The sequence below is a fragment of the Ursus americanus genome, chromosome 16 (genome assembly GCF_024610735.1).
Source record: "Ursus americanus isolate L20-20 chromosome 16, mUrsAme1.1.p, whole genome shotgun sequence".
In the NCBI taxonomy this organism is placed as follows: Eukaryota; Metazoa; Chordata; class Mammalia; order Carnivora; family Ursidae; genus Ursus; species Ursus americanus.
Genome location: NC_142142.1, coordinates 7,498,215 through 7,525,738, shown reverse-complemented (window position 1 = coordinate 7,525,738; position 27,524 = coordinate 7,498,215). Strand labels below are relative to the sequence as shown.

The 27,524-nt window shown below is 48.3% G+C and overlaps 3 protein-coding genes across 13 annotated transcripts in view; 1 reads left to right on the top strand and 2 right to left on the bottom strand.

The window, feature by feature from the left end:
* The window catches only part of ANAPC15 (anaphase promoting complex subunit 15), a 60,149-nt gene that overhangs the window by 15,035 nt on the left and 17,590 nt on the right, over positions 1-27,524 (top strand). The gene's annotated exons all lie outside the window — the stretch shown is intronic.
* Positions 9,514-16,295, bottom strand: FOLR1 (folate receptor alpha). 5 transcript variants are annotated; one of them, XM_045782777.2, is made up of 6 exons: positions 16,081-16,290; positions 13,556-13,697; positions 12,020-12,180; positions 10,362-10,550; positions 10,075-10,210; positions 9,514-9,933 (listed from the first exon to the last, which is right to left on the bottom strand). In XM_045782777.2, the coding sequence occupies exons 3-6, from the start codon at positions 12,170-12,172 to the stop codon at positions 9,647-9,649; spliced, it is 765 nt and encodes a 254-aa protein (XP_045638733.2). In that variant the 5' UTR covers positions 12,173-12,180; positions 13,556-13,697; positions 16,081-16,290; the 3' UTR covers positions 9,514-9,646. The 5 variants fall into 5 exon arrangements, with proteins under 5 accessions (XP_045638733.2, XP_045638730.2, XP_045638732.2 ...); XM_045782774.2 differs by lacking the exon at positions 16,081-16,290 and adding an exon at positions 14,419-15,240; XM_045782776.2 differs by lacking the exon at positions 13,556-13,697 and having other exon boundaries at positions 16,081-16,289.
* On the bottom strand, positions 19,220-22,976 carry LOC123782546 (folate receptor gamma). Its single transcript, XM_045782773.2, is given in 7 exon segments — positions 19,220-19,287; positions 19,290-19,505; positions 19,616-19,751; positions 19,870-20,058; positions 22,562-22,672; positions 22,675-22,768; positions 22,896-22,976. Coding segments are annotated over 6 exon segments (774 nt in total). The 5' UTR covers positions 22,729-22,768; positions 22,896-22,976.

The following is a 27,524-nucleotide window of genomic DNA, read 5'->3' as shown; positions in this document are numbered from 1 at the left end:
CATTTGTTGAAAAGACTCTCTCTGCTCCATTTATTGCCACTGCCCCTTTGCCAAATAACAGTTGAGTATACCTATGTGAGTATATTTGTAGACTCTCCGTTCTGTTCTATTGATTAATTTGTTTATTCTTTTGCCCATACCACTTTGTCTCGATTACTGTGGCTTTGCAGTAAGTCTTGAAGTCAGGTATTTTCATTAGTCTAACTTTGTTCTTCTCAATATTGTGTTGGTTATTCTGGGTCTTTTGCCTCTCCATATAAACTTTAGAATCAGTTTGTCAGTATCTACCAAGTACCTTGCTGGGGTTTGGATTGGGATTTGGCATTGGGTCTATAGATCAAGTTGGGAACGACTGACATCTTGACTGTATTGAGCCTTCCTATCTATAAACATGGAATATCTCTCCATTTATTTAGCTCCTTGATTTCGGTCATCAATTTTGTAGTTTTCCTCACATAGAGGTTATACATAGTTTGTTAGATTTATGCCTAGGTATTTCATTTTTATGGATGCTATTATACGTGATATATATTTTTTATTTCAAATTCTACTTGTTCATTGCTAGTATGTGGGAAGGCAGTTGATTTCCCTATGTTAACCTTTTATCCTTCAACCTTGCTATAATCACTTACTAGTGCCAGGAATTTTTTTTTTTTGTCATTTCTTCAGATTTCCTATATAGACTAACATGTCATCTGTGAACAGACACTTTTATTTCTTCCTTCCCAATCTATGCCTTTTATTTCCTTTTCTTGTCCTGATTCATTACTTAGAACTTGCAGTACAATGCAGAGAAGTGGCAAGAGGAGACATCCTTGCCTTGTACCTTATTTTAGTGGGAAAGCTTTGAGATTCTTACCATTAAGTATGTTAGCTCTAGGTTTTTTGGTAGATATTCTTTATCAAGTCGAGCAGGGTCTAGAAAATTTTTCATTTCAGTTTATTGTACTGTTCTACCCCTAATTTATTTTTTTAAAAAATATTATTTATTTTAAAGAGTAGGGAGGGGCAGAGAGAGAGGGAGAGAGAGAATCCTCAAGCAGACTCCCCACTGAGTGCAGAACCCAATGTCCCGGGACCCTAAGATCATGACCTGAGCTGAGATAGAGTTGGATGCTTAACTGACTGAGCCCACCCAGGTGCCCCTCTACCCCTAATTTCTATTTCATTTTTAAAATAATTTTTATTTCTTTATTGGTATTCTCTATTTGGTGAGACATCATTTTCATATTTCCTTGAATTCTTTAGACATAGTTTCCTCTAGTTCTTCACAACCCCAAGATCAAGAGTTGCATGCTCTACTGACTGAGCCAGCCGGTTACCCCAGTTCTTATTCGTAATAGCTGATTTAAAGTCTTGGTCCAACATCTGGGCTTGCTCAGGGGCAAATTTATTGACTGCTGTTTCCCCCTGTGTCTGGCTCACACTTTCCTGTTTCTTTGCATATCTCATATTTTTTGTTGAAAACCGGGTGATTTTTTAAAAAGATTTTATTTTTAAGTAGTCTCTACCCCCAATGTGAGGGTCAAACTCACAACCCCAAGATCAAAAGTTGCATGCTCCACTGACTGAACCAGCCAAGTGCCCCCAAAACTGAGTATTTTTTTTAAAGATTTATTTGTTGGGGTGCCTGGGTGGTTCAGTTGGGTAAGCGTCTGACTCTTGATTTTGGCTCAGGTCATGATCTCAGGGTCCTGAGGTCAAGCCCTGCATCGAGCTCTGTGCTCAGCATGGAGTCTGCTTGTCCTTCTCCCCCTGCTCCTCCCTCTGCTCTCTCCCTCTCTCATAAATAAATAAAATATTTTTAAAAAATTTATGATTTATTTATTTATTTTAATTTTAAATTTTTAAATAAAATATTTATTTGAATATTTTAATTGTAAAATTTTAATTTTAATTTTAATTATTTAAAATTTAATTTTTAAATAAATATTTTAAATACTTATTTAAATATTTTTTAAAATAAATTTTAAAATAAAAAAGATTTATTTATTTTTGGGGGGGGCAGAGGGAAAGGGAGAGAGAGAATCCTTAAGCAGATTCCCCGCTGAGCACAGAGCCCAGTGCGGTGCTCAATCCCAGGACCCTGTGATCATGACCTGAGCTGAAATCAAGAGCTGGATCCTCAACCAACTGAGCCACCCGGGTGCCCCCAAACTGGGTATTTTAAATAATATAATGTGGCAACTCTGGAAATGGGATCTCTCCAACCATGGCTTCTTATTACTGCTGCTTATTTGTTTATCGACTTTTATGTACTAATTCTGTAAAGTCTTATTTTCTTTGTCATATGTGGTCACCAGAGTTGCTGCCTGGTTCGCTTCGTGGTCTCCTACTTTTTGCCAAGGGTTCAGGCAAGCCTTCACTACTCTGGCAGTTTACTCTGCCTTATCCCTCACTTCCTGCTTGAGCAAGACCTCCAGCTCACCAGCATTGAGGGATTGGGGCCTTCTCAGGTATTTCCTGGATGTACTCACAGTTCTGTAAACATATATGGATTTCTAGATCCCCAGAGATTTTCACAGCCTTCTATCGACAGCTCATTCCCCGATATTCCTCTTAAGTTGTTTAGACGGCCTCTTGTTTGCCTCAGCTGATGTTCCGGCCTCAAGCAGCTGGGATGTCAAATAATTTGCTGCGAAGCGTTTAGACAGACAGAATAGAGTTCCTCACTATGTGAGCTCTGAATCAGGTCAAATAAAGGCTAGCCCTGTGCATGGGACTCTTAAGGGGAGCTTCCAGACAGATCAGAGTGACCGTTCTCTAGGGAGAGGGCTGTTGGGGAATTCCACACCCATGCTGCCCCCTCTAGTGGCTGCTAGGCCAGTGTTTTTCAAAGCTCCTGTAGGTGTGAGGCTGCTGATGGGAAGCTACCATAGATTTGGGGATAGGAGGATGGGGACAAAGCTGGTCGAAACACCACCAAACTCACTGCTCCTACTGGCATTTGACCATTTTTCTTGAACAAACTCTCCTTTGAGTGTTGAAAGCTTTGGTTTCCAGACTTCTAAAAAGTTGATTTTTGCCCGTTTTTTGCCCGTGTTAGTGCTTTTACGAAGGAGCAGATTTTCAGGTGTCCTTCCTCTGCCATTCCAGAAGTGCTTCTTCAGACTTCTATTTTAAGAAGTACAAAGCTTTAAATACTATGGTCACTCATAGGAAAAATGATCTTCGAGCCTGCAGTCTACCCTTAACATGAAGAAATAAAAGTTATTTTGGCTTCCTGGGTATTTTCCCCTTACAGCAGCGTTTAGGTCCTTATATAATGTGACTGTGAACTTTCACTTCCTAGAAAGCATGTTGATTTGGGGGTTTTGTGCTGACTCACCTCATCCTCTTGGGTCAAAATATAACATAAAACAATAGGGTTCCTCTCTTCTAGAGAAGTTAACAATTTCAATGACAAAGTTGTTATAAAATATAATTTTCGTATGCATAACACAACTGAGGCTAAGGCTATTTCCAGACAACACTTTTTTCTGCTTCCCTGCTCCAAGATCAGGCCCTAAATGCGGAATAACAAAACTATCAAAGCATCTTTTACACCAAAATCATCTTGGCACTTCCCAGACAGCTGCTAGAATACACAAAAGCTTTGCTCTCTCACTGCGTGGCTCTCATAAGTGAAGAAGGATACAAGGAGCGATGCTAAAAATAATTAGGTGTAGTTGGTATGCTCCATGTTTTTAAAATTAGCATATCAGTATTAGAAAGAGCTGCCCTGTTCATGGTGTCCACAATGTAGAGAAAGATGTCAAAGCAAAGAGAGGAGCTATCCTTTCTAGAGGACTTTTTTTTAAGGATTTTATTTGTCAGAGAGAGAACGAGAGAGAGAGAGAGAGACAGAGAGAGAAAGAGTACACAAGAAGGGGGAACAGCAGAGAGAGAAGGAGAAACAGGCTCCCTGCTGAGCAGGGAGCCCAACGCAGGACTCGATCCCAGGACCCTGGATCATGACCTGAGCCAAAGGCAGATGCTTAACCGACTGAGCCACCCAGGCGCCCCTCTAGATGACTTTTATACGGGGTAAAGCATTGTGACTGAACGTTCAGTGGCTCCAAACCTTCCCAAATGGGTAAAAACATACTCATCTCCACGTGCCACAGCTAGCGTGATGACTGTCAACACATATATTTCCAAGATAATTTTATGCCTTAGTTTAAAATAACTTTTTAGGAGCGCCTGCGTGGCTCAGTCGGTTAAGCATCTGACTCTGGATTTCGGCTCAGGTCATGATCTCAGGGTCTTGAGATGCAGCCCTGCTTCGGGCTCTATGCTCAGCAGAAGTCTGTTTGAGACTCTCTCTCCCTTTCTCTCTGTCCCTCCCCCATGCCCTCTCTTTCAAATAAATAAATAAATTTTAAAAAAATAAAATAGCTTTTTATTATTGATAGTAATTTTAGTGCACATCTTAACAAAATAGACTGTAAGGCCTTCAAGATTTCTAAAAAATCCACTGTCCATTTCAACCACAGCTCAAGGCAATGAGAGAGGACAAATAGAATTATCAAAAATAAGTGGGGTAGAAAGACTAACTCTCTGTCCCCGGGTTCTAATATGTCCTCTTTAAAGTAACCATTGGGGCGTCTGGGTGGCTCAGATGGTTAAGTGTCTCCCTTTTGGCTCAGGTCATGATCTCAGAGTCCTGGGATGGAGTCCCGCATGAGGCTCCCTGCTCAGCAGGGAGTGTGCTTCTCCCTCTGCCCCTCCCCTGCTCATGCACGCTCTCTCTCTCTCTCTGTGTCTCAAATAAATAAATAAATAAATAAAATCTTTTAAAAAATAAAATATATAAAGTAGCCATCAACTGAGACCTCATGAAACGCAGCAGTCACCAGTAGGTTCATGCTCTGTTGCATTACACCTCTGTGAAACCTCTCTCTTTCACTCTGATACTGGACATTAATAGGTTTCTAGACCATTTGGTCTGGTCAACAAGGAGTTCCTATTCTCTCCTTCTGTTTTCCTAAAAGATTCTGTCATAACTGATAGGAGAACAGACTTATGGGTCTGATATCACCACCATAACTAACCCTTGGGTGATTCAACCTATCAGAGCTCTGAGACTTGAGATTTCCAGAAAAATCCCAGCCCTGAAATGGAAGACTTCTATGGAGGGAGATGCTAACCCCCAAACAGGCAGTAGGAAGAATTTTAAAGGAGTTAGTGAAGTTGATGGAGACGTGGTTGTTGTTATTGTGCTGGTATTTTTGGTAATGTGCTTCATGACCTTTTTTTGAGTAGTCATATGATGTAGCCCTTTTTCTATCCCCTGGCTCTGGTTTCTAACCCTCAATTTAGTAGACCATACTTGTGCCAACTGGAATAAACACTCTCTCTAAAAACATCCTTGGTCAATGGGCCGCTCTCCTAACCATCTCTACCGTACATCTGGTATTGTCCGTATCACACCAAGCACATGCTCGCTCCTTGATTGCTGCCTTGTTCCAACTCATCTCTCAGAGTTTATGATGGGATAGAGTTTGGCTCAGATGATAGACTTTCATGGAGCCAGATGCCGAATTCCTTAGAATATGTCCCCTCATGAACACACTCCACAGAAATTCAGAATCAATTAGATTCTTTGTATGCTACCATTGCAAGGAAGAGTAGCATATAGGTAATCATTCATTCACGCATTGTACATATCATAAAATTTATCCATTTAAAGTTTACAAGTATTTTGCCAAGCGAGGGGCGCCTGGGTGGCTCAGTCGGTTAAGTGCCTGCCTTCGGCTCAGGTCATGATCCCGGGGTCCTGGGATCGAGCCCCACATTGGGCTCCCTGCTCAGTGGGGAGCCTGCTTCTCTCTCTCCTGCTCCCCCTGCTTGTGCTCTCTTTCTCTATCATATAAATAAATAAAATCTTAAAATATTTTGCCAAGTGGTACAACCTCACCATCAATGAGTTTAGAACAAGTTCATGCCCCCTCATGCCCATTTGTATTAATCTTTGTTCCCCAAGCCAGCCCCAGGCAACCACTAATCTACATTGTCTGTATAAATTTGCCTTTTCTGGAATTTTCATAAAAATAGACTTCCACTTAGTATAGTGGGTTTTTTTTGTTTTTTGTTTTTTTTAGTATAGTGTTTTTAAGGTTCATCCAGGACGTTAGCTTGTATCAGTAGTTTGTTACTTTTTATTGCTGAATAATATTCCATTGTACGGATACCACACATTTTGTCTGTCCATTCCCCTGCTGACGGACCTGTCAGATTATTTCAAGTCTTGAGCTGTTCACTGCAATGCTTCTATGAACATTCACATACAAATCTTTACGTGGATATACATTTTATCTTGAGTAGTTGCTTAAGAGTGGAATTGCTGGGTCGTAAGGCCGTTTTACACTTAACTTTTTTTGAAACTGCAAGTTTTCTAAAGGGCAGTACGATTTTATGTTTCTGTCAGCAGTGTATCAGCGTTCCAATTTCTCCACAGCCTCGCCAGCATTTGTTATTGCCTGCCTTATTTATTAAAGACATTCTAGTGGGTGTGAACTGGTATCTTATTGTGGTTTTAATTTGCATTTTCCTAATGACTAACGGTGTTAAGCATCTTTTCACATTCTTATTAGCCATTTGTGTAACTTCTTTGATGAAATGTCTGTTCGTTTCTTTTGCCCGCTATTTGACTGTTTTTTTCTTCTTCTTCTTTTTTTTTTTTTAGATTTTATTTTTTTATTAGAGAGAGAGAGAATGAGCAAGGAAGGGACAGAGGGAGAGGGAGAAGCAGGCTTTTCGCTGAGCAGGGAGCCTGATGTGGGGCTTGAACCCAGGACCCTGAGATCATGACCTGAGCCAGAGGGCAGATGTTGAACTGACTGAGCCACCCAGGTGCCCCTGATTGAGTTGTTTTCTTAATTATTGAGTTGTAAGCATTCTTTTTATATTATGTATACAAATCCTTGATCAGATATGTGTTTTCCAGATATTTCCTCCAGTCCGTAACTTGTCTTTGAATTCTCTTAATGGTATATTTTAAGTGCACAAGTTTTGAATTTCGATGCTATCCAACTTATCTGTTTTTTCAGTGATAGACTGTTCTTGGTCCAACAGAACACAGTCCATCTGTAGAACAGGTAGAAGCTTTAATCTAAGAAATCTTTGCCTAACACAAGGTCTGGAAGGTGTTCTATTTTCTTCTAGAAATTTTATTGTTTTAGCTGTCGCACTGAAGTCTATGATCCTTTTGAGTTAATTTTCTGTATGAGCGGAAGGTGTAAGTTCATCTTTTTGTATGTGGATAATCAATTGTCCCAGCACATTTGTTGAACAGACTATTCTTTCCCCCAATAATTGCTTTAGCGCCTTTGTCAAAAATCAATTACCCATAAATATAGGGATTTATTTCTGGACTCAGTTCCGATCCATTAATCTCTGTGTCTATCTTTATGCCAGTACCACTGCTGAGGAGATCTTAATATGGAAAACTATTAATACATTCTGCAAGCTAATGACTCCTCAGAATTTGAGGATGACCAACTCCAGAAAGTGGGACTCAGACTAGTATTCTCATAAATGGCTCAGAAACAACACAGTAGGTCTTTAATAAGATATGTTGGCTTGAGTTGATACTAATTTTTTTAGAACAAGATTTTATTTTTTAGAGAGAGAGGGAGCAGGGGCAGAGGGGGAGAGAGAGGGCAAGAATGTCAAGCAGATTCTGGGCTGAGCCAGGAGCCTCACATGGGGCTTGATCTCACGACCTGAGTGGAAACTAAGAGTCATGCGCTCAACCCACCGAGCCACCCAGGCTCAAGGTGATACTGATGTTAAATTTCACTAATTCTAACACATCTATAAGTAAGTCACATTTGTTCTGTAGAAAATGTAATGCATCAGTTGGCAAGACTACCTAGGATGGCGGCCAGTGGATTGCTCCAGTTTTCATGTCGATGTAGTTCTTTGCAGAAGTTCAGAGAGCTGGTTCTCTTTTGTCCCCGAATCTAACTGAAAAATTAAATTTGTAATCACAAGCATGCCAGAAATATAAACTGACCATAACGTAACGAGGTCTTTGTAGTGGTTATTAGGTCTTTTGACAACCATTCTGATCGCCCTCTCCTTTCCAGAACTTGTTAGCATTGTGTTTCCCTGGCCTCCTTGAAGTTAGTCGTGGTCATGACTTGTTAGGCCATCAAAATTAGTGTTGGGTGAAACTTTTAAACCCCGTATGGAATTCACCAGGTTTCCTATTCCTGTCTCATGGAGGTGTGCAATGGGATGGAGCCTCCCACAGCCTTGGTTCCTGAGTGATATGCAGGATGCCCCGGATTCCCCACTGTAGCTTGAGTAAGAAATGTTAGCTGTCCCGGAAATATCTGAGATGTTACTGTAACATAACCTGGCTTATTGTAACTACTACAAACTATACTTAATGTGAAAATACTGCCTAACAGTTTGTCAGACTGTTCTAAGAGTCTAGGTTTGGGTTCCATTCCTGGCTCTGCTGGACTGGCTCAAGCCCAGGTTCTCTGGTCAAGCATGAGGTCCATTATCCCTTCAAGACACACTTATTTACCCACTCCATGGGGCAAAGAGCTTGTTCTCAGGAGCCAGATTGCCTGGGGTGGAATCCCAGCTTTTATGCAGGGGACAGTTTTAGCTGTGTTTCTTATGTGGCTGGTTCCACGTGTGTGTGATGTAGACGACAGTATCTGTACCCTATAGGAATACATAGAGCATTTAGGACAGTGCCTGGTAGAGAGTATTTTGAGGGTATTAGCTGTTAGTGAGGAAGGGCTCTTGCTGGCCCTCTTCACCTCTACCCATCCATCCATCCACAGCATGCTGGGCATAGCCATTCCCCTCTCTTCTATCAGAGAGCTGAGCACTGGGCAGAACAGTCAACCCTGGCACACTTGGGTCCAATTCAAATGATAAAACTCTGGGCCTGGGGGCACCTGGGTGGCACAACGGTTGGGTGTCTGCCTTCGGCTCAGGGCGTGATCCCGGCATTACGGGATGGAGCCCCACATCAGGCTCCTCCGCTATGAGCCGGCTTCTTCCTCTCCCACTCCCCCTGCTTGTGTTCCCTCTCTCGCTGGCTGTCTCTGTCAAATAAATAAATAAAATCTTAAAAAAAAAAAAAAAAAAAACTCTGGGCCTGGCTCCAGATTAAAGCTGTAATAAAAAATGGAATCGAGGGGTACCTGGGTGGCTCAGTTAAGCTCTTGGTTTCAGCTCAGGTCATGATCTCAGGGTCATGAGATTGAGTCCCACATGGGGCTCTGCGCTCAGCATGGAGTCGCTTCAGAGTCTCTCTCCCTCTCCCTCCTGCTCACTCTTTCTCTCTCTCTCTCTCTCAAATAAATAAATAAATAAATAAGTAAAATCTTAAAAAAAAAAACCCGCAATCGAGGGCTATGAAAATGTCCTAGGTTACAAGAACAGTTCAACATCTAGAAAGTTCATAAAGTATCAGAACTGGGAACTGACCAAGTCTAACTGGCTTCAATCAATGGGAACTGGGAAGCAAAGTCACATTCCCACACCCAAATAATTCACGTAATACACGGTGGGTGTCTGGTTTATTCTGTCTGCCAGTCAGAGCCCCATCCCTGGCCAAGGGAACAGGAAGCGAATGCCTAGGAGCTGTGGGCCTCAACAGGGCCAGGCTGTGCAGGTATCAGAGGGTAAAAGGGGCTCAGCCGAGCAGCCAGAGCTGCAGCATCAGGGCCAGGCTGAGCAGGAGAGGCTCAGCCCCTTGGGGCACGGCCCCAGCACTCATGGCCAGGGCATAGAACCTCGCCACCTCCTCGTTGGGGTTGCCCTGGGCTGGGTCGAACCACATCTGGATGCAGCGGCCACTCCCTCGGCTGTAGTTGCTGGGTTTGTAGGAGTGACTCCAGATTTCACTGCACAGAGCAGCGGATGTGGGGAAGTAGAAATGAAAAGGAAGGCAGGCAGCTCCCGCTGGGCACCGGTTATAGCCTATAGGGAAGATGGGAGACCTTCAGCCACTGGGCCCAGAACTAGCCCTCAGCCCCACATATTCCTATGCCAGCCCCACACCCCACACCCCGCACGTCCACCTCCAGGCTCTCTCCCTCCCTGCCCCGCCCGGGCCCTCACCTGAGGACCAGTCCCAGCCCTTGTGCCAGTTGCTCTTGCAGGTGTAGGAGGTGCGACAGTCCTCCCACCACTGCTGGCAGTCCTCTTTGCACAGGGGCACGTCCAGGATGCGCTCCTTGCGCCAGCTCTGGTTCACCTGGGAGAGGTCAGTAGAGGAAAAGGGCTCAGGTTCACGATTCTCAGCAGCTCAGCCCCGAAGAGACCCAGAGCTAGAGACGCAGCCTGAGGAGAGGTCTGGGAAGCTCAGCTCCTCTGTAAAGTTGGGGGTCCAGGGAGGACACTCATACCTCCTGGATCCAGGGCCCCAGGTTAGGGGAGCACTCATACAGGCAGGTGTCCTGGATGAAGTGCCTTTTACAGGCAGGTGTCATATGTCCGCAATGGTTCCAGTTGAATTTGTACAGGTAGGAAATATCCTTATGGGCTTCCTCGCTGGTGTTGGTGAAGCAGCAGGAATTCTTCTTCCAGGGGCTGCACTGGGTGGGGAAGACACAGGGACTAACTCCCACGCCCAGCACAGCGACAATATTCCCACGTGCATCCTGTCCCCTTTTAGTCTTTGATCCCCCAGTGCAGTCAGTCTTCCAGGGAAATGCTTGCCATTGGGGGACCCTCTTCGGGGGCAGTGCAGGCATTATGAAATTCATTAATTCAAATCTTTACTTAGCTCCTACCTCCTCTGCCTTAGAGAGTAGAGACCCAACGACCACTTCTCACAGGATCCCTGCTTCGGAAAGAGATTAAAACAGGAGAGAGGGATGGGGAACTGTAGCTTTCTAGAACGGTCAGAGATGCCTCACTGAGAAGGTCACGAAAGACCTGGAGGTAAGGAAGCAAGTCCAATAAACTGGAACCTCAGAATAGATCTAATTACAGAAATATTCAAAGCACTGAATGAATGAAAACCCATAGCTTAGAATTCAGTATAAAAGCAAAATATTAAAACGGGCACTTTATTTATAGAGAGGGAACGGGCATGCACACACACGCCAAAGGAGGGTGGAGGCCAGGTAGGGGGCAGAGGGAGGAGAGAATCCCAAGCAGGCTCCACACTCAGAGGGGAGCCCGACGTGGGGCTGGATCCCACGACTCCGAGATCATGACCTGAGCTGAAATCAAGAGTCAGAGCCTTAACCGACTGAGCACCCCGGGCGCCCCTAACGTGTGCACTTAATAAACAACATATAGGCTGAAGAAGTTAAAGTCAAGGCCACTCAGATTACCCAAGTTACAGCATCATTTAGCTGTAGGCTCAGTGATTCAAAGCAATGTCATCCCTATCTGCTAACGAGGGCAAACGAACACTGACACACTGGAATGCATTCAGCAAGCAGCTTCCCTTGCGTGTTTTCCTTACAGTTATGGCATCACGTTGATTTTTTTTAAACATGTAGACAGGTTCAGGATATTAAAGGGGTTGTGGTAAAACAACTGTCACAGAAAGGAGACCTCAGGTCCAATACAAAGGCCAAGAGCCCAGAGGAAATGTTTGCCAGATGCGTGCATCAGGGTGCCCCACACCCGGCCTCACGACTGTGGGAATCTACTTTTCTCGAGCTGGTGGGGACTGGCAGAAAAGCCATGTGAGCTGTGGGGCCTTCTCCTCTCAAGACTCTTGGCGGGGTCAGTTCCAGTCTAAACTCTGAAATCGAAATCAACCCCTGGGCTGGGTCTCTCCAGTGTCATTTCCCAGGCTTCTCTCTGGACATGCTCCCCGGTTTGTGTGACTCAGAAACGCAACAACCGAGAAACGGAGCTCTTGGCATAGTACGGACAACCCGGGGCGCAGAGCACGCGGTGAGCAGACAGCTGCCCACAGCAGTACAGACGCAAGGCCTCTCGGGTGGCCTTCCGGCCTCCACCGTGGAAGGGCTTGGGCGCTTCCATTCCCGACTTCCTCTTCCGGAGTCGGCTACTCCCCACCCCAGGCTGGCCCTCCGCCCACCTGCTTGTGCAGCTCGTCCTCCGGGCTTGGCTTTTCCTTGTGGTGCTTGGCGTCCATGCAGACATTGAGCAGCTCAGTCCTGGGCCGGGCTGCCCACACTGCGGCCACCCCCAGCAGCAGCAGCAGCGGCTGTGTTGTCACCCGCTGGGCCATGTCAGTCTCTGAAGAAAGAGCTGTGGTCAGTGGCACCGAGGCAGGCAGAGGTGGGGCCTCCAGGTGGGTGGAAACAGCCCCAGGTAGGTGGAGCCTCCATGAAACCTGGTCCCGCCCCACCCCTACCCCTGGGTCTTCCCAGCTTCGGAGAGGGATGGGATCAGACACCACCCCCCGGACAGTCCTTGCTGGGGTCACTCAAGTGACTGACTTCTCCAGGTGGAAGGGATCCAGTGATGCAACTAAGGGATGGGGTTTGGGCAAAATGCAGAAAACAGCCCGATTTGCCATGGGTCCCCAGTCCCACGTTTGAAATCCTTGGAGGCAGATGTTTCAATTCAAAATATATAGCATTTGGTGAAAGGCAGTAACGATTTTCATGCACTCAACAATCAAGCCCACATTCTGTGGTGAAAGAGTTACACTGGTGGGTTAAATAAAAACTGTAATAACGACACACTGATTTTCAGATCGGATTTTGACAGCGAATCACTTTGTGCAAACCTTGACAACAATCTTAATTTTGGAGCTTCAGCTAAGCTGCAGACCTATGTTTAAAAGAACAAAACAAAACAAGGGGCTCCTGGGAGGCTCAGTCCGTGAAGCATCCGACTCTTGATTTTGGTTCAGGTCATGATCTCAGGGACATGAGAGCAAGGCCCATGTTGGGCTCTGCATTGGGAGTGGGGCCTGCTTGGGATTCTCTCTCTCCCTCTCCCTCTGCCCCTTCCCTCCCTCTCTCCCTCTCTAAAAAACAAAAACAGAAACAAACAACCCCCAGCCTTGGTTCCAGCCCTTCCCAGACTCATCATTTGGTTTCTCCCACAGGTCCTGTGACGTGGGTCATTGTCACAGGGCACGGAGGGCTGTGGGTGGGTATGGACAGCCAGCTGGACAGCCTCCAGGCCTTGGGAGGTTCCCGTCCCTGGCCACAGAGCTGGCCTCCATTCCACCTTTGCAATGTCTCAGCCCTCTGAGCTCAGACTCTGAACCTTGGGAGGTGACTGTTCCCTCATCCCACCCGTCACCAGGCACCTGGCACCTGGGCTCTCCTAAAATTTGGCATTTGTTTCCCACAGCTCCTGAAAGCATGTGCGCCCCTCTGCTCAAAGCCACCTCGTCTCCACCGTGCCCCATATCCTGTGCTTGGGCTTCTTCCTGGGCCTCCTGGACGGGGCCTGAGCTGCCCACCTCCAGGCTGACTGCCCAGCAGGGCTCGGGGGACCTGGAACTGAATTCCGGCCTCATTCCCCCCCTCGCCCCTCACCTTCCCACCATCCAAGATTCTGCTACTCTATTTATTCCAGTGTTCGTTCATTCTCTCCCCCTGCTAATTCATTCATTCCGGGACCCAGTCACCCTTCTAATGACCCAATCACTCACTGATCTTCCAGAGCACAGGACAAATCTGTCCTCTCAGGAGCACCAGGTGACTCTGGAGAAACGCAGTCTAGCAGTTTAGAGCACAGGGGGCCACATCAGCCTGTCCACGATCTCAGCCCTAATGCGCCACCTCCTGCTTGACCTTGGGGGAAAGTAACTCCAATTATTTTGGGCTTTCGTGTCCTCATCTGAGGATTAAATGTAGGGGAGAAACCCCTACTACATTATAGTCAGCTGGGCACGGACTGCAGAATCCGCCGGCACGGGTTGAGGGGTGTGCCCCCCCTCATGGAGCAAGGACCACCCAAGTCTGACTCAGGCCCCTCGAGTCTAGAGCTCCTTCAGCTTTGTCCCCTGCACCTTCACTGTGCCGAGGTTCTCATGGGGGCAGCCGATGTGGAGGACCAAGGGGGCCCCACCTGGTCGGTCAGTGGTTTTTCTTGCTGTGGTTGTTTCTAGAGCCAGAGCTCTCTTCTCCGTGCAACCTACGTCACTCGGCAAGCCACTCCCCACATGCCTAGTCTTCGATTCAGATCTTGGTGCAACTCTCCACCCCCTCCCTGCCACTACCCACCATCACCCTCATCACCCTGGACACACGCACCCTAGGGCCCCAGACTTGAAGAGCGCTAAGAACTCGGCACTGTGCTAAAAGTCAGGAACCCACTGGTTCCAGTTCGGGAGTGGACACTAACGGTTTTAACCTTGGGCAGGCCCTCCTCTGCTCCGGGCCCTCACCCTCCGCTTTCGGATTCTCTGGGATTTAGGCAAAGTGGATCCTCCCGGTTCAGCAAATTCTTTGACACCTGCTGGGTGCACTGTGGGGTGTGCTGCCTCTCCTGAAGGGGTGGGGAGTGGCATACCTGGGAGAGGAAGTGGTTCCTGATCTGGCTCAGGCTTCTGCTCCGCTCCACAGTCCCCCCTGCCCTACTCTGGGGCACAGCTGAGGTTTAGTGGCCTAGGAGACGGGCAGTAGGGCAGACAGCGGGGAATGTGGCCCAGAAGTGGAGCCTGGGATCGGGCGAAGGCCACTCAGCAGTTAATTATTGCACGCTAATTATTGTGGGCACTGATGAGGGTAACAAAGGCAGAAGAAAAATTATTAAATTTCCTTACTACCTACAGCCCACGGACAAGTCCTTGAAACAGGCAGAGTGACATTCCTCCAGGGACTCAACTGCCTCAGTGTTAATACTTTGGTAAGGGCAAAAAGGCAATCCTAGCCCGGACCACCCCCGCCACCAGGATCCTGTAAGTCTACTTTAGCTTATAAAAATTCCTTTAGAAATTTCCTTTATCTCTAAACCCCCCAAGATAACGTGTTGGCAATCATCCCCCAAGCACATGGCCCACCAATATACATCTGAAGGGTCTCATGACTCAGGTTTTATTAGACGGTAATAAATTACCTTTTCCCAACAACAGCTAGCCCCCTAAAGGTCCTGGAAACCTTGCTTCGGAAATCCCTTAGTGACTTACGCTACCCCTAACCCCCTTCCCACTTGAAAGTATATAATGGGCCACTCCTTATGACCCTGGTGCAGCTCTTTCTGTCCACGGGTCTTGTCCCTGTGCTTTAATAAAATCACCTTTTTACACCACAGACATCTCAAGAATTCTATCGTGGCCGTAGGCTTTGAACCCTAACATGTTTCCTACGTCAGGTACTAGCCAGGCCTCCATGGGAGGTGGGGGGGGGGGGTAGATTCATAGTGCAGTCCTAAGGCCAGTCCCCAAACTCAGTTTCTCCCCCAAACTCAGGTCTGATAAAACCTTGCAGCCTGAGATGCTGGGGTCCTTTAAAATTATCTGGTCCACTTCCAATCTCCTGTCCTTCTTATACAGATGAGAATGACGTCCAGAGAATCAGGACAGAACCAATTGCAGGGCAAGGGCTGGAGTGCAGCTTCCAAGCTCCCAGCCAGCTGTGGAGAGTACAGAGCTCCCCAGTCCCCAACTCCTCCAACCTCATCGGCCCCAGGCATTGCCAGCAGCAAAGTCAGACATTCAGATGCCCGGAGCCTCAGTTGCTCCCAGGCTCCAGCCCCCCCCTTCCCCCATGCACCCATCGACACAGGGTCCCTCATACAGCATCTGAGAGCCAGGTCTCCGGTAGACCCCTCCCACCACGCCCTCCCCAACCAAGGACAGAAGCCTTCCTTTTACCATGGTGGTACCACTGGTGGAGAAAGGGAAAAACAGAGGAGCAAATTTGGGCAGGAAGAAAGGCCAAGCTCCATTTTGTCACAGTCCCTGTGTGCGACGCAGGGAGAAGTAGTCTTAGAGGCAAAAGCCCCAGGGAGGGGTACAGGTTGGATATAGATGTGGCAGCCATTGGCCCAACAACAGCAATAGAAGTTTAAGGAAAAATGAGGCCTCAGCACCCTGGGGAAGGCCACCTGGAACAGGAGGGGGATGGGCTTGCTGGTGAAGCAGCCAAGCCCTGAAGGGCCTGTAAAGGAATGGACTCCCAGGAGACCCCCCAGCTCAAGCCCACTTTCCCTCTCCCCCGGAGCGATCCTTACTTGAATCCTGTGACAAGCAGGGAGGGTTAAGGCCTCGGGAGACTGCAGCAGGTGAAGGGCCATCGGACCCCTCAGACCTCTCTTCTGGCTTTATAAGACCAGGCAGCCTTCTCCGGATTGGAGAAGAATGACCAGAGATCTAGGAATGCCGGCAGGAGGGAACTCCAGATGGGACTTGCCCCTTCCCGGCCTCCTCCACCCCTGCCCTGGGGACTGATCATTAACTGGGCTCTGTGGCCTCTCCACTAGGAGAGGAAGGTCTGGGCCCTGAGGGCTTCAGAAGTCACCGGCTCCTGGGAGGTGACATGGGGGTGGAGTTCCGATCTGTGGGGAGTCCCTGCCTGTTGTGGAGTCTCAAGCCCTCCTCTGAATATAGGTTCTGGGTGCTGGGGCTGTCTGACCCGCAGGGAGGGGTGGGGTGAAGCAGCCACCTTTGAGCCTGGACCGGAAGTTTAATATCAGCCCGGTGAGCCTTTGGCCCCCTGTAGACCCCAATCTGTAGGCTGCACTGTGACCAGACAAAGATAACAGGAAGGTGTCTGACTGCGCAGGGGGAGGCCCCGGACTGCAGCAAGTGGGGGTGGGCGTAACTGGAGCTTTTCCTGCATGCCGCTAGCCCATCCCCTATTTTCTCAGCTGTGGAAACGGCAGTTCCCAGGCAGCCAGGAAAGGCGACAAATTTGGATCTGAGTCCCATTACAAGCCAGATTCTTCCACAAAGAGAAAGAAAAGCTCTGTGAGAGGCCCTCAGGGCGAGGATTGCAAATCCAGTGTTTCTCCCCGGCCTCAGTTCCTGCCCTTGCCTTCTTAACTTCTGTTTTCAGCCACCTAGAAATCTCTGCTTCCACTTCCATCCCACCAAGCCTTTGTCCTTGCTGAACCCTTTTCATGGAATGCTGTTTCTCCTGCCATTTTCTGCTTGGCAAACCTTACTCCCCTGGAAGGCTTCTCTAACCTCCCTGGGCTCCCATAGACTCCTCGCGAGTGTATGTGTTAGGGAAAAGCAGATGATAAACACAGCAGATGATAGGTATTTGTACGAGGGGACGAGACCGATGTGATAAGAAAGTGCCTGGATGACCTCTTTTGGTTGGGTGGTCAGAAGTCATGTTAGAGAATCGTAGGTTGAAATCTAAGTGGCTACAAGGAGCCAGCCCACAGAGGACAAAGGAACATTCCAGGAACACAGAAAGAGAATTGCTGGCACAAAGGCATGAAGTGAGACGTGTGAATGGAGCTCACCTATGGGGTGTGGAACGGAATGATTGGAAACGAGCTCTCAATCAGTCTTAGTCGGGGTGGAGGGCAGGGCTCTCTATGCCATTGAAGTTTGGTTTTTCCAACAGATACCATGGGAAAGCATTCAAGCGTTGACGAGGGGCTGTCACATAATAAGACATTTTCGGTGTTTGTTTTACTTTTTTAAAAAATGTCCATCAGATAGTGAAACTCATGGGTGCCAGTTTGATGATGAATTAGCTATCTCCAGTTCTCATGTATCTGCCTGTATCATACTTATAAATTACAAAGGGGAAAAAAAAGTCATGGAGAAACCTGATGGACCCAATCTCAACCAAATGATTTAGTTCACATCCTCAGGAGTGGGTGAACTCAGCACCATACACCTTCTGTTACGATGCCCTGAGAAGGACACAGTATTGCCTTGGGGATAATCACACCAAAAATGCATAACCTCAATCTAATGAGGAAGAAAGCGATAAACCCCCCAAATGAGGGATAGTCTACAACGTAACTGGCCTGTGCTTTTCAAAAATGTCAGCGTTCTAAAAGAACCCCTGTCCCACAAATATCCATCAGGAGGAGACCGAGTTAAACGGGACATATACCACAGAGACGGAATATTGCCCGGCAATTGAAAGAATGGGCCAAATCTCAGTAGATCAATAAGGAAGATCTCAGAAACTGTGTTCTCATGATAAGACACGTGGTGCATGAAAACCACACCAAGAGGGTCTTTTCCCACCAATCAGTTTAGCAAAAACTCAGCTTAGTAGGAAATCAAGGTTGACTCTATCTGTGTTGATGAGGGGAAGCAGGCACTCATCTATCGCTAGTGGCGGGGGCACACAGATACCACCCCTGTAAAACGTAAGTATCAAAATTATAAATCCATATACTTCTTGACCCAGCAATCCCTTTCCTGGAATTCACGTAGACATTCTACCACACATAAGATTATTCACTGCAGGGGCGTCGGTTGAGCTTCCGACTCTTGGTTTCCGCTCAGGTCATTATCTCAAGGTCCTGGAATCGAGCCCCACATCGGGCTCCGAGCTCAGTGTGGAGTCTGCTTGAGACGTTCCCTCCCTCTCCCTCTGTCCAGCAACTGTCCTTTTAAAAAAGGGAAGCGATGCAGTTGTTTGTCATTGGATTTCCTCACCCACTACCACCACCAATATCTCCACCCTAGCCTACATCTAGTAAAGGAAAGAAGGGGAAAGAAACTTTCCTTCTCACCAGGAGCCTGAGAACTCATCTGTCAGTCTCTGCCCACCTTCTCTCCACCCATCCTCTTATCCCCTTGTGGTGTGAGACTGCTGAATATGGCATGGGCACAAGCCTGGTGAAGAAGAGCCTCAGACTAAGGGGTCAGCCTCTAGGGGCACCTGGGTGGCTCAGCCATTAAGCTTCTGCCTTCGGCTCAGGTCATGATCCCAGGGTCCTGGGATTGAGCCCCGCATTGGGCTCCCTGCTTGGCAGGGAAGACTGCTCTCCCTCTCCCACTCCCCTTGCTTGTGCTCCCTCTCTCGCTGTCTCTCTCTGTCAAATAAATAAATAAAATCTTTAAAAAAAAGGGGGGGGTCAGCCTCTACCTCCTACTTGCTGGTGAATCAAGCTAGTCCCAGTGCCTCTTTGGGCCTCTCAATAGGAATGAGAAAGCAATGAGGCATGTCCCTTCAACCCCCTCATCCCCAAATTATTTACAAGACACAAGATACACATGGATCTATTAAAATAGGCTGTCAGAGGAACCCCATTTGACCCCTCCTGGATCAAGAACCAACGGCCAGGGCATTGTGAGGTCCCCTCATCCGAGAGTGCTGAGCTCAGCTGAGGCCAGGTCACCGGGACCAGGTGCAGACAAGGAAGGTGTGCAGGTGTCGGCAGTGGAAGGGGCTCAGCCGAGCAGCCAGAGCAGCAGCATCAGGGCCAGGCTGAGCAGGAGAGGCTCGGCCCCTTGGGGCACGCCCCAGCACTCATGGCCAGGGCATAGAACCTCGCCACCTCCTCGTTGGGGTTGCCCTGGGCCGGGTCGAACCACATCTGGATGCAGCGGCCGCTCCCTCGGCTGTAGTTGCTGGCCTGGTAGGAGTGACTCCAGAGGCCCTCACACAGGGCTGCAGGTGTGGGAAAGTAGGCCTCAAACGTGCGGCAGGTGGTCTTGGCTGGACACTTGTTAATTCCTGCAGGGGGAGAGAGGGTGGACGCAGACATTCAGCGCCTGGGCCCGAAGCTGGTTTCTGGCCACCCCCAAATCCTCAAACCCCACCTCCGCCCCCCACCAGGCCCTCACCTGAGGTCCAGTCCCAGCCCCTGTGCCAGTTGGCTTTGCAGGTGTAGGAGGTGCGACAGTCCTCCCACCATCGCTGACAGTCCTCTTTGCACAGGGGCACGTGCAGGAAACGTTCCCGGCGCCAGCTCTGGTTCACCTGGGTGGGAGGGGAGGACGGAGGGCTCCTCTCAGCGGGGCGTGGGGATGTGGGCGGCCACAGCCTTGACGGAGCTGCCTGGCAGGCCGCTGGGGCGGGGTGAGGGCGGGTCCCGTACCTCCCGGATCCAGGGCCCCAGGTTGGGTGAGCACTCGTAGAGACAGTTGTCCTGGATGAAGTGGCGCCTGCAGGCGGGCTCCATCTTGCCGCAGTGGTCCCAGGTGAAGTTGTACAGGAGGGAGATGTCCTTGTGCAGCTCCTGGCTGGTGCTGGCTGAGCAGCAGGCCTTCTCCTTCCAGGGAGTGCACTGCGTGGGGAAGACACCCGACTAACTGCGTGCCTGCCCAGCTGTCTCCTCCATCGTCCGGCTCCCCTGCCCCAGGTAGGGCATCCAGAGAAACGCTTGCTGGGGAGGGCATTGCTATGCCTGGCCCTTGGGGTAGAGGCAATTATAACAGTTTTTAACAGAGAGTAAAACAGGGGATGTGGGAGGCCTGGGAACCACTGTCTGGGGGAGCAATTCTTTTCACAACTCTAAACAGTTTACAAAGTTATTTCGCGTGACCCGGGTTATTTATATTACTCATTTTGCCTCCAGCCAATATTAGCTGAGTACTTATGATCAATCCTGCATCGTGCTAGGTGCTGAGAAGAATACAGCAGTGAACAAAACAGATCAAATCTCTGCCTTTACGGAGTTTATGGCTTCAGTCGTGGGCAGGGGGAAGGCACAGAACATTGTAGGCACCAAAAACAGCAAGTGCAAAGTCCCTGAGGCTTTTGCACTTTATGCCCTCAACACTCTAGTAAAAACTTCATTCGTTCACCTGTTACAAAGCTTATGTGAGCTGCACCCCTGGTAAATGGTGGGATCAAGATATTAACTCAGGGCAGGGAGGAGAAGAGCCTGGCCCCAAGCTGTGGTAAGGGCAGAGATGAAGGGGGCTGATCTGGCTCTCCTAGGGTCTGGGCCCCCAGGCTAGGGGACTCCGGACGGGTCCAGAAAGCGGCGGGGGACTGAGGGCGTAATGGCCTGCTCACGAACCCCAATGTGGACCTGATGCGATGTGGGAGGCCATCCCAGAGAGGTGAATTTAAGGCAGGTAAGACAGTAGAAGGGGTGAAGGTTTCTCTGCAGAAATAATTCCAAGCTGGGACTCCAGACCTGAGTGATTATGAGCCAGTTGCTTGAAGTCTCTGAGATGAACTCTAGCAGCCAGGGCCAAGAGACAGCGGACATGGGGCAGGTCTGGGCACTCAGGAGAAACTGAGGAAAATCCAGGAGGGTGGACCAAACCTACGCCTGTCCAACAACCTAGCTCACCCCCGGCACGGCTGACATCGAACATACTTCCAGGCCTGCCCGTCCTCCTGCGTGCCCCTCCTCAGATGCCCCAACTGCTGGTGGCTCACAAGACCCCGTGCACCTCCTCCCTGACCTGCCGACCAGGGTCAGCGCTTCCTGCCCCGAAAGAGCGAGTGATTATCCCGAAAAGCACTTGCTGGCCTCTTATTGGGGTTCGACGCAGATAGGTACTCCCCTTACAGCCCCTGTCTCTCAGAATTACAATCAAACGGCTCCCTCAAAAGTCTGCGTCCCATTTCTTGGCAAAGAAAAGTGCTCCCAAGGAGTCAAAAAGCACCTTCCAGAACTTAAAAAGTCCTGAAAATGAAGTAGTCTTTCAGTTTTGGAAGAGAAAACATTCTGGAGATGGATGGTGGTGGTGACAATAATACGAATGGCCGTCGAACCGGACACTTAGAAATGCCTAAAATGGCAACTTTTATATTATGTATATTTTCGCGCGCGTGTGCGCACACACACACACCCTACAAAGGAGAAGTCAGAAATGACTCAGACATCATGGGACTCTGGGCTTCCTGCTCCTCGCTTCTGGCCGCTGGGTCAGTCCAGACCCGCTCTCCCTGGGGACATCCCCAGCCCTCCAGAAGCAGGAGACTTTGTGCGGAGGAGGAGCCCAGGGGGAATGAAGGACCGGCATCTGTCGGGAGCCTGGAGTTCAAGCGCAAGCTCAGCTTCCCAGCTGCTGCAGGGGCTCCCCTCGCCTCCCCTTCTCTGTGGGCAGCAGCATCCTTGGCTCTGGTCACACTACGCTCGCCAGTGCCCGTGCTGTCACCCTCCCACCCGTGTACAGGCTGTTCTCTGCCAGGCTGCCCTTTCCTGCTTTGTCTTCCTGGAAAACTCTTACTCATCCAACAAGGCCAAGGCTGATGGCACCTTTCCTGGGAAGTCTTCCCAGTGTTATCTGATTTGTCACTGTCTCTGCAGGGCCTAATGGGGGTGGAGGATCGCACTGTTCCTCCATGTTTACTGCATCATGACTTTGAGGGACCGGTGTCCCCTGTACTTTGTCTTTGAGCTCCGTGGGCCAGGGCATATTTAAGTCTGGAAAAGGCACTGCTCCACTCTGTCCTAGCCCCTGCTCGTGTCTGGCCTCCCAGTTCCCACGGTATGTGTACGCACAGACGTACAGGTACACGCACACTGTACCTATGTCCTCTGTGGGCGTCACTTCCTGTTTCCTCACCTGTGTAAGTAGAGACCACCATCCACCTACCAAGTCAGCCCTCGGGGCATATTCACTGAGGAGGCGTGAGGAAAGCACTTGGTCCGTGGAGGGGGGCAGAGAAATGGTCCCCCCACTAGAGTAGATTTGGTGGCCTCCTGGGGATCACCTCAGCCACCCTCCTGACTCCATTGCTCCCCAAAGCTGATCTTCCCCTTCCCTGACTTCTTCCATTTTTAGGGTCAGCTCTCTCCCCAACCTGTGACCCCACTCCACCCTCACCTGGCCATGCAGCTTGTCCTCAGGGCCTGGCTTAATCTATTGGTGCTTGGCATCCATGCAGACGTTGAGCAGGTCCATCCTGGCCCTTGGAGTCCTGGGCTGGGCACCCACCCAGCAGCCACCAAAGCCAGAAACAGCAACTGTGTCATGGGCCAGGCCATATCCATCTGTTCCCTCCAGAAAGCCGTGGTCAGAGGTGAACACAGCCTGAGAGAGAGAGAGAGAGAGAGAGAGAGAGAGAGAGACAGCAGCCATGAGACTCTCCCCTGGGTTTCTTGTCTCCCTGCCGAGCCCAGATCTTCTGCCCTCCTACCCAGCTTATCCCCAAGGGCACCTGAGCCAAGCAACAAGGCAAGTGTAGAGGTCTGGAGCAGAAGGCAAGACCCTCTCACCCCTTCCCAAGGGCACTCCAACACTAGCTTGCTCTGTGACCTAGGTTGGGTCACCCTATCCTTCTAGATTTCACCAGCAGTATTTCAACCACAGTTTGAGGACCCTGCCAGTTTTGCAAGCCCTACAACAGGAACCACAGGATGTGGTCTGCTGACAAGGGTGGGGAATGAAAGAAGGAGAATCTGCCAGCCTCAGCTCATCCCCCACCAGCCCAAGGCAGCCTAAGTTCAGGCCCCCAGAGACTGCCAGGGGGCAGACAGGGATGCTGACCTGGAACCAGCTGAAGACCAGCTGGTTCTGCACATGGTTCTGGACCGGGTGCCATGGGAGTTGGGGGTGCAATGTGGAGAACCAATGAAGGTGCAGGCCCAGAGAGCCAGACCCCAGTTTCTCACACCTCGACAACCTCTCCCCACACACAAAGGGGTCTTGGGAAGTTACCCCGGTGGAATCAGGCCTAGAGCTACAGGAAGGCCCACAATAAGACACTCAGAGGAGGGACCTGAGCCAAAGCATTAGGTGGTAGGAGCACCAGAGGAAAATTCAGCAGAAAAACCAGACCCCCAGGAGAACTGGTGAAGACTTCACCTTTCCTCCCATCTCCCTCCCCACTTTCCCTCAAGGCCTGCCCTGGCCTCGCTCTCAGCCCACCTGGGTAGTATAGCGTCTTCCTCCTTCTCCCCACTCTTTTTATAAACCTACCCGGACAGCTTGTTGAGCCTCTAGGTCAGGTAAAGTAGGCTGGCTTTGTCTAGGAAACAACTCAATTGTCTTTCGGTGTGAGACCAGTTAAATAAATCATGGTTCACCCAATGGGATTTAACCTGGTATAAAAGAATGAGAAAGCTCTTGGTATACAAATGTGGAAAAACCTCCAAGTATATTGTTAAGTGAAAGAGGAAGGGTCCAGAAATGTGTCAATAGAATGCAGTCTTTCGTGTAAACAAGGAGGAGGGAGAATGTATGTCTTTGCATAAGAAAATTCTGAGGGGTGCCTGGCTGGCTCAGTTGGTTAAGCATCTGATTCTTGGTTTTGGCTCAGGTCATGATCTCGGGGTTGTGAGTTTGAGCCCCTCGTCGGGCTCTGCACTCATTGGGGAGTCTGCTTGAGAGTCTCTCTCTCTCCCTCTGCTCCCCCATTTGTGCTGTGTACATGTGATCACATTCCCTCTGTTTCTCTCTCTCTCTCAAAAACAAATAAATACAATCTTAAAAGATAAGAAAATTCTGGAAAAGTACGAAAAAAATTTTTTATGTAGTTGCTAGGTGGGAGGACACAGGATTAGGGATGAGACTTTTTCTATTTTTTTAATTTTAATTTTTAATTTTTTAAAAGTTTTTTTTTTCCCAGTCATCTGTATACCCAACTTGGGGCTTGAATTTATAACCCCAAGATCGAAAGTCATGTGCTCTTCCAACTGAGCCAGCCCAGTGTCCCAGGACTTTCTTCTATAAACCTTTCTATGCTGTTTTTATTTTTTTTTAAAGATTTTATTTATTTATTTGACAGAGATAGAGACAGCCAGTGAGAGAGGGAACACAAGCAGGGGGAGTGGGAGAGGAAGAAGCAGGCTCATAGCGGAGGAGCCTGATGTGGGGCTCGATCCCATAACGCTGGGATCACGCCCTGAGCCGAAGGCAGACACTTAACAGCTGTGCCACCCAGGTGCCCCTATGCTGTTTTGATTTTTTGAACCATGTGACTGTGTACCTTATTTCAACATAACATAGACATTTATATGTATTTGAATGTAAATATACAAAATGTTGAATGGAGAAATAAGATACAGAATGATGCATCTGATTTGATACCATTATGTAAATTTCAATAACAAGGATGTTCGTAAAATAGTGCTACCTATTAGTTACGGATATGCTAGAAGTGTTTGCAGAAATATGAACACCAAGCCACTGGTGGTCCTGGGTCCTTGGGTATACTGCCAGAGAAATTCTGTGCATTTGTCCCCTGTACAGTATACAGTTGACCCTTGAGCAACGTGGGTTTGAACTGCGTGGGTCCACTGAAACACGGATTTTTTTGGATAAATGTGGTACGATACTGTAAATGTATTTTCTTAATACCATTTTCTTTTCTCTAGCTTACTTTATTGTAAGAATACAGTATATGGGGGCGCCTGGGTGGCTCAGTTGGTTGTGCGTCCGATTCTTGGTTCCGTCTCAGGTCACGATCTCAGGATCCTGGGATCGAGCGGGCATCACATTGGGCTCTGTGCTCAGCGGAGAGTCTGCTTCTCTCCCTCTCCTTCTGCCCCTACCCCTGCTCGCTCTCCCTCTCTCAACTCTCTCTAAAATAAATAAACAAAAATCTTTTAAAAATACAGTATATAATACACAAACATAGAAGATATGTGTTGATCTGTTTATGTTACTGGTAAGGCTTCCAGTCAACAGCAGGCTCTTAGTGGTTAGGTTTTGGGGGAGTCGAAAGTAACGTGCAGATTTGCAACTGTGCAGTCTGGGGGAGTGTCAGCACCCCTGATCCCTGCATTGTTCATGATCAACTGTATATTCCATTTTGTGCACAAGCGATAGTATGCTGGTCTACCCTTTGCCCTTCCGGGGTATAGTTTCACTATACATTTATGTTTCTGACAAAACAAACAAAAACCTCCTGAAGCCAAGTTACTCACATCTGATGGCCTAACCTTCCAGTCACTTCTTTATGCCTTGTGTGGTCTGAAATTAATTAAAATGCTCTCTAGAGCAAAAACCCTTTTATTAACCATTATTTAAAAAGTTAAGAAAGGGTTAACTTTCTTGGCAGGCGCAGTGGGAGAAGCACGTGACTCTTGATTTGGGGGGGGGGGGCTGTAAACTCAAGCCCCGACGTTGGATGTAGAGATTACTTAAACATAAAATCTTGAAAAAAAAAATAAAAGTTAAGGAAGAAAAGTTCATTTTTCCAAGTTAAAAGTGCTTGATCCTTAGTCTATTGCTCAAACATTATTGCAGACAGTAAAGTTGCTGTTAGTCTAAGAAGACAGATGGTGTTGCTCTTGTTTTTTTTAATAATGTATATTGATGTCTTCCCATTATGATTTTGGGAAAACCTCCAAATCCTGTGATCACTTACTCAACTAGTAGAACGCCTCTCCTGGGGGCAAGGTTTGTGCTTTCAGTCTGTTCTCAGCACACGGTCCTGCCTCAGGTACACTAAGGTGACAAGGTCAGAGGCTGGTTGTGAGGTGCTCACTGTCCCCATCTACCTGTGTGTGGGGAGGGGGGGGCATCACCTCCGAGTACCAGACCACACCCAGGCAGCGGCACTCTGCCCTCCTATTGAACCAGCCTGTGGTCTTCACTGTGCTGCTGGTCTTAATATCTTCATTCCGTGAATTGGGACATGCATCTGTTTTCCTTCTTTAGGAGTAGTTTGAATGTGTCAATTAAAGTATTTTGTAGCCTAGTAAACATTAATTATGTAATCACGCTAGTCATATATTGAGAACCGCACTACACCAATTAGAATAATGGATGTGTTACTTACATTGTTGAATCTTGTAGCTCTCATGATTCATTGCAACGTTGACATTATTATTCCCAACATGCCGATGAGGAAACCAAGGCCTTGGGAGTTAGGTGAATTCCCAAACAGCTAAAAAGTAGAGGAGTCAAGATTCAACCCAAGTTGATTTATTTTTTTTTTTAAAGATTTTATTTATTTAACAGAGATAGAGACAGCCAGCGAGAGAGGGAACACAAGCAGGGGGAGTGGGAGAGGAAGAAGCAGGCTCATAGCAGAGGAGCCTGATGTGGGGCTCGATCCCATAACGCCAGGATCACGCCCTGAGCCGAAGGCAGACGCTTAACCGCTGTGCCACCCAGGCGCCCCCAACCCAAGTTGATTTAACTGCAAAGCCCATGCGTTTTTCATTGTAATGCTGACCCGGGAGCCCGACACCGGGCTCGATTCCAGGACCCTGGGATCATGACCTGAGCAGAAGGCAGACACTTAACCAACTGAGCCACCCAGGCGTCCAGGTCTCATTTTCTTGCCTTACCTCTAGGAAATTTAGCCAAGAACCCACATCCTATGTTTACTTTTGAGACCAGGCTTCAGGGCCTCTATCCCCAGAAACCTTTCAGACTGTACAATTCTTTTTTCAGTTCTGCTATGTTTTGCCAAATAAAGGAAATATAATATTTTAGAAATGAGAGTATCATGCTACCCCATTCCAACCAGAGATAAGCTTAGATTTTTCATCAGAAGTTCTTCCTAGCGTTGTCATGAAGCAGGTATACAAATCATAAATGATGCAAAAAGGAAAAACAGAAGATTTCCATTGCTTTTTTGATATAAAGCTAAGCAAAGACACAAATAAATGTATAAAGGCAGTCATGCGTGGAGCAATGCTGAGAGCATGCCCAGAACCGAGGGTTACGATTAATCCCATCCTGGGTAATGGAGGGGAGAAAAGCCCTTTCCCATGTGGGGGTTAAAGAAGGGAACACATTCTTTGACCCTTGAGAAGCGAGGTCTGTGTCACCTCCTTTGAACGTGGACAGGCTCTGCGACTGCTCTGACCAATAGAATATGGTAAAACTGGTG

What these genes read in the sequence shown, in the direction of transcription:
- FOLR1 (XM_045782777.2), bottom strand. Translation starts at nt 12,172, where the DNA reads ATGGCCCAGCGGGTGACAACACAGCCGCTGCTGCTGCTGCTGGGGGTG. An exon ending in AGGACGAGCTGCACAAGCAG is followed by an intron (nt 10,551 to 12,019) that starts GTGGGCGGAGGG and finishes TTCCCCACCCAG; the next exon opens with TGCAGCCCCTGGAAGAAGAA. An exon ending in GGGCTGGGACTGGTCCTCAG is followed by an intron (nt 9,934 to 10,074) that starts GTGAGGGCCCGG and finishes TCTTCCCTATAG; the next exon opens with GCTATAACCGGTGCCCAGCG.